The sequence below is a fragment of the Nicotiana sylvestris genome, chromosome 1 (genome assembly GCF_000393655.2).
Source record: "Nicotiana sylvestris chromosome 1, ASM39365v2, whole genome shotgun sequence".
In the NCBI taxonomy this organism is placed as follows: domain Eukaryota; kingdom Viridiplantae; phylum Streptophyta; class Magnoliopsida; order Solanales; family Solanaceae; genus Nicotiana; species Nicotiana sylvestris.
The window spans coordinates 90131734-90137548 of NC_091057.1; the positions used below are offsets into that span (position 1 = coordinate 90131734).

General features: G+C 35.4%; 2 protein-coding genes across 2 annotated transcripts; both read left to right on the top strand.

The window, feature by feature from the left end:
- Nucleotides 1-3185: 3185 nt before the first annotated feature.
- Nucleotides 3186-4082, top strand: LOC104218576 (uncharacterized). The gene is made up of 2 exons (XM_009769100.2): nt 3186-3608; nt 3801-4082. The coding sequence occupies exons 1-2, from the start codon at nt 3186-3188 to the stop codon at nt 4080-4082; spliced, it is 705 nt and encodes a 234-aa protein (XP_009767402.2).
- A 398-nt stretch (nt 4083-4480) lies between these two features.
- Nucleotides 4481-5458, top strand: LOC104218577 (uncharacterized). The gene is made up of 2 exons (XM_070150226.1): nt 4481-4815; nt 4882-5458. Exons 1-2 carry the CDS (start codon nt 4481-4483, stop codon nt 5456-5458), a joined length of 912 nt encoding a protein of 303 aa, XP_070006327.1.
- The last annotated feature ends 357 nt before the right edge of the window (nt 5459-5815 follow it).

A 5815-nucleotide genomic window follows, 5' to 3' on the forward strand; every position in this document is an offset into this window, starting at 1 on the left:
GTGGCGGAATGGTGACAAGGCTTTCAGGGTAGTTAGTGGGAAATAATGGTGGAGGACGCCCACTAATTCAGGCTTGGTATATTTCAGCCATCTGTCCTTTCAACCTTAAGACTTCTTCTTTCAACTCAGATTCTGACTCAACAATCTCCTTAGACGGATCAATAACACCCATGTCCAAGTCTTTGCTAGCCATGACTACCTTGCTCTTTGACCTTGTGTTGTATAGAAGAGTTACCAGTTAAGAACCACAAACCAACCACCCTTCTACTATAATGAATATAACAAAAAGGAACAACATTAAGGCATCATGTTAGCGTTAGGGCATTTAACAGCTAAAAGTATCACATTGCGTGCATTGCACCTAATCACAATTATCGGTTCTAAAATAATTTTGAGGGTCACAAGGTTACTTGGCATCATCCCAATTTGTTCATTTCAATCTTCTCTTTTCTTTTCTTTTCTTTTCTAGCACTTCTTGGCTTGCTCATTTTCCTTCTTCTTTTCTTTCTAATTATAACTCTTTTCTTTCCTCTTATTTCTCACATCCCATAATTTTATCTTTTTTTCCCTTTTTTTCTTTTTCTTTTATTTTTAAAAATGATTCGATCGAACCCTATGTAGGTTGCCTACGTATTATGTTTCACATGAATCAGACCAAGCGTAGTTCTAGAAAAGTAATGGATAAATTAAACTAAAAAAATAAAAATCTTTTTTGGATTATTCATTACAATTTTTTTTACATTTTCAAATACAAAATAGGAAGTATGATAATGAGAGACTCAACTCAACTATACTATGACAAACTCCAACACCAACTAAAAGAATCATTACTACTGGACATGACTATAAAGTACAAGACAACATAAAAAGAAACAGACTCAAAACATAAAAAATCTCCTTAAGCAACTCCTGAATGAAACAATCCTGACCAGATGGTCCTGGGGTGTCTGTCATGCTCAAACTCCGGTAAGTAGATCCACACATATATAAGAAAACTAAAACCAAATAGAGTTAAGGATTTAGAACACTATGTGAGACAATAACACTCCCTATTGGACACGTGCAAGACATGATTGTGCAAAATAGCCTATGTGGTCAAAAGACGACTAGAAGTGCAAACTCAACAAAGGTGACTTTCAAGACATGGAAAAATTACTTTGCAAAAATGACCGATTTTGTAGAAATGGCCAATGTGGCCAAGAACGGCTAAGCATGCACATTTTACATAATGGGCCTTAAATATAGAGGACACCTTGTTATGGACTTAGGACTCTAAGATATGGGTTAATTGAACCACTTTTGCGAAAATAACCCTCTTTTACAAAACGGCCTATGTGGCAAAAAGCGGCTAGAGATGCAAGTTTCGACAAGGAAAGACCTTAAAGTAAAGAGACACCTAATCGTGGATTCAAGATTCTCCAGACAATTAAACAAAATCACTTTGCAAAAATAGTCATATTTTGCAAAATGACCGATGTGGCTAGAAGTGGCTAGACATGCAAGATTTGGCTACGACCCTCGAAGCCAAGAACCTAAGACTCACTAGGAAGACCGAACCCTATGTGGGTTGCCTATGTATCACGCACCGAAAGACGAGAATCAGGTATGCGTAGTTCGGGAAGATTGGATACGGGCGAGAATAAATAAAACAACTAATTTAGAGAAAATATATTTTTTGTCTTTTTCTTGAAAAATGATGAAACATGTAAGATCTTTTTGGATTTTCTTTTCTTTCTTTTTTTTGAATAAATGATGGGGAAAGTGCAAAATCTTTTTGGATTTTTTTGTCTTTTTCTTAAAAACAAAATGTGAAAGAGAAACATAATTGGACCCTACTAGCTTTATTTTTTACACTTCACCCGTTTTTTTCATTTATCCTCAACCCTAATTGGTCCGCCAAATAACCCCTTTTACCCTTGAAGATTGCAACATGTAGCACATAGAATGTATCAGGATGGTCTTTTCTGTGGGCACACCTGTCCTAGACGGACCCAACCCCTGTGTTGAGTTCCCAAAATCAGATGTACGTGATGCAAATAAATGTTTCTACTAGGGATCCGGCATGAGGCTATGTTATTCTAGGTTTAAAACCTGGGTGTATTGTGCTAGACCTAGCTTACCCGAGCGGACAACTCGAGTCGGGGGGGGGGGAGGGCAGCATACCGGTAACTAAAAGATCATCTGACTTTGCAACTTGTCCGAACCTCGTTCTAAATTAGGGTATGAAACTAACAGACAAGAAGTCACGCCAGCATGCACTTCCCAGAAGATTAGAAGAGAGGTGTTTTGCAGCAGTTTATATATAGTTCAAATAATAATATCAAAGCGGTAAAAAACGACATTTAGCACATTAGGCCCAAACACGTAGAAAATCAGATAATGAACAAAACTCAACTATAACAGTTATTCTAAGCTCGAATTCTGAACCCTGAACCAGAAGTTCTGGGTTCTTTTCCCCAGCAGAGTCGCTAGAGCTATCACACCTCCTTTTCTACCCTGGAAAGGGTATAAGGGAGTTTTTCCAGTTAAAGTGACAAAAATCGAAATAGGATTATTTATCAAATTCAGAGTCGCCACTTGGGATAATTTATGATGTCCCAAGTCACCGGTTTTTGCCTCTCTTTTTTATTTGTTATTTTTTATTTTTTGCTATGTAAATCTATTTCTTTATTCATTAAGAAAAAAATACTACATATTAAATATTAAATAGTCTCCAAATCTCAAAACCTCATGTCTCTTGGTCAAAAACATTCACCCGTAAAACATTCAAACCTCAAGGTCTCCATCATCGGCCGTAGCGTCGCTTTTGTTTGCCCACTGCCATCTCGCTAGAATCCACCTCTCGCGCCATCCACAAAGTCACCAATCAGGTTTTTCTTTATTCTCTACCTTTTGTATAATGTATCTAATTATCTTTGATTATAAATTTATCATGGTTGTGTGTGAATTGTGATTTCTTCAAATAAAAAAAAATTACACCTCTTAAAATTATTGGTAATTACAGTTGGATTTGGTATTTCTTCTTTCTTGTAATTTGGGAATTAGCACCAATCACCATCATTATTTTGTGAATTGAGTTTAAGATTATTCTTGTTTTTTATGCTAGTTGAAACATAAGTTTAAATATACTTATTAATTATTGTTCTAATTAGAAATTTAATTTGGTAATCCAATTTCAAAATTCAATGAAGAGATATTTCACTCCAGTATCTTCCAAGTTGCCACAATCAAGTTCTTCCCGTCAAAATGCTCCTCCCGGAGAAGAAAATCTGAACCAATTAGAAGAACAACCTCCTTCGTCTAAAAAACAAAGGCAACGAGTTGATCTGGACTCTTTAAAGGCTGATCCAAAGGAAAAAATATCTATTAGGGACTATCATCCAAATGAGCGTGATGAGATTAGAAGAGCATACCTTCAAAGAGGTCCTTACCAACCTAGAAATCACAAGTTTCCTAAAAGAGATTTTTCCGGTTTAAAGCATCGTTTTAATCCCAAATGGTTTGATCAATATCATGATTGGTTGGAGTATAGCGTGATAGAAGATGCAGCTTATTGTTTGTGTTGTTATTTATTTCAAGATGAAAGCATTCATCAAGGTGAAGATGATGTATTTTCGAGTATGGGATTTAAAAGTTGGCATAAAAAGAAAAGATTAGACATGCATATTGGAGGGCTGAGCAGTATTCATAACCAAGCAAAGAAAAAATGTGAAAATCTAATGCAACAAAAACAGTCAATTCAAACTGCATTTGATAGGCAATCCACTCAAACAAAGCTCGAACACTGACTTCGTTTAAAGGCTTCAATTGAGGTGGTGAGACTCCTTCTGAATCAAGGATTAGCATTATGCGTACATCGTGAAGATGAATCATCATTAAACAAAGGTAACTTTCTTGAAATCCTTAAGTGGTATGCAAAAAGGTGTGATAAAATCCGTGATCTTGTGTTGGAAAAGGCTCCAAAAAATGATAAGTTGACTTCTCATAAAATTCAAAAAGATATTGTCACTGCATGTAAGCTTGAGACAATTAAAGCTATTATAGAAGATCTAAATGGTGACATTTTCATTGTTAGTGGGTGAATCTTGTGACATTTCACGCAAAGAACAAATGGCTATTGTTTTGCGTTATGTTGATAGAATGGGATCTGTGGTGGAGCGGTTTATTGGGATCGTACATGTTCGTGACACTAGTGATTTATGTTTAAAGGAAGCAATTGTTAATTACATTGTTCAATGTTCTTTGAGTTTATCTTATGTACGTGGACAATGGTATGATGGAGCAAGCAATATACAAAGGGATCTAAGTGGCCTTAAAACTTTGATTCAAAAAGAAGTAGATCAACTCATTCTGTTCATTGTTTTGCTCATCAACTTCAACTAACCCTTGTTGTAGTCTTTAAAAAATGTCTTGAAGTGGGAGAACTTGTGTTGTTGGTTTCTAATGTATTAAATGTAGTGGGGGGGGTTCTTTTAAGCGTATGGATTATCTTCGACAATCTCAAGCAGAAAAACTTCAAGAGGCATTAGATATGGGAGAAATTGATACTGGCAAATGCTTAAATCAAGAACTTGGTCTAGCTAGAGCTGCTGATACTCGTTGGGGATCACACTATAAATCTTTTAAGAACTTTATTTATATGTTTGGCTCTATTATTGATGTTCTAGATACTATCGTTGTTGATGCTTGGTCTTTAGAAGAAAGAGCTAAGCCAACAGGATATCTTAGAACACGTCAAACATTTGAGGTTGATTTCATGTTACACTTAATGAGAAATGTTTTGGTGATCACAAATGAGCTTAATGCATCCTTAGAGTAGAAAGAACATGATATTGCAAATGATGTTCTACTTGTTTATGTGGCAAGAAAATGATTGCAAAGGCTAAGGGGTGAAGGATGGGATCCACTTATTGATAAAGTGTCTGCATTTTGTATCAAGCATGACATAGTGATACCTAATTTTGATGAGTTCTATGTTAACTCTAGAAGATCTCGACGCAAAGTTACAGAGCATACCATTTCACATCACTATCGTGTTAATGTGTTTATTAAGATTATTGATTGGCAACTTCATGAACTCAATGAGCGTTTTAATGAGGAGACAACAGATTTGCTTATGGGAGTCGTTTGCTTGAATCCAGTTGACTCATTTTCTAATTTTGACATTAAGAAGATATTGAGAATGGCTGAATTATATCTTGATGATTTTGATGAAAATATTATAATTACTCTTGAGAATCAGCTTGCAACTTATATCGTTGATGTCCGTGATGTTGATGAAAGGTTCTCTAATTTAAAAGGACTTAGTGATCTTTCTGAAAAGCTAGTTAAGACAAAGAAGCATTTGAATTATCCATTTGTGTTTCGCCTAGTAAAATTTGCGTTGCTCCTACCAGTTGCCACTGCTACAGTTGAAAGAGCTTTTCCCGCAATGAAGTTGATCAAGAGTGAATTGTGAAATCGAATGAATGATGAACTTATGAGTGGTTTTTTGGTACCTTATGTTGAAAGAGAAATGTTTAATAGTGTTTCTGATGAAACAATTATGAATAGGTTTCATGAAATGAAAACTCTTAAAGTACAGTTGGAATAATATATTAGATTATTTTTAAATTAATAATTATTTATTTTGTTGATTTCTTTATGCATTACTTCTCCATATATTGAATCCGCTTGATGAAAATCCTGGGTCCGCCACTGCATGTAGGTCCGCCCCTGCCCGGGTTCCGTAATTTTAGCATGGTCGATCAACTATCATTATTGGCCTAATTATCTGATTAATTACATATTTTATACCTATTGTGCATTTTTAACC

Excerpts from the sequence above, each read along its gene's own strand:
- LOC104218577 (XM_070150226.1), top strand. The coding sequence starts at position 4,481 with ATGGATTATCTTCGACAATCTCAAGCAGAAAAACTTCAAGAGGCATTA. Across the intron at positions 4,816-4,881 it reads GAGCTTAATGCATCCTTAGA|GCTAAGGGGTGAAGGATGGG; the intron begins GTAGAAAGAACA and ends ATGATTGCAAAG.
- LOC104218576 (XM_009769100.2), top strand. The coding sequence starts at position 3,186 with ATGAAGAGATATTTCACTCCAGTATCTTCCAAGTTGCCACAATCAAGT. Across the intron at positions 3,609-3,800 it reads TTCATCAAGGTGAAGATGAT|GCTTCAATTGAGGTGGTGAG; the intron begins GTATTTTCGAGT and ends CTTCGTTTAAAG.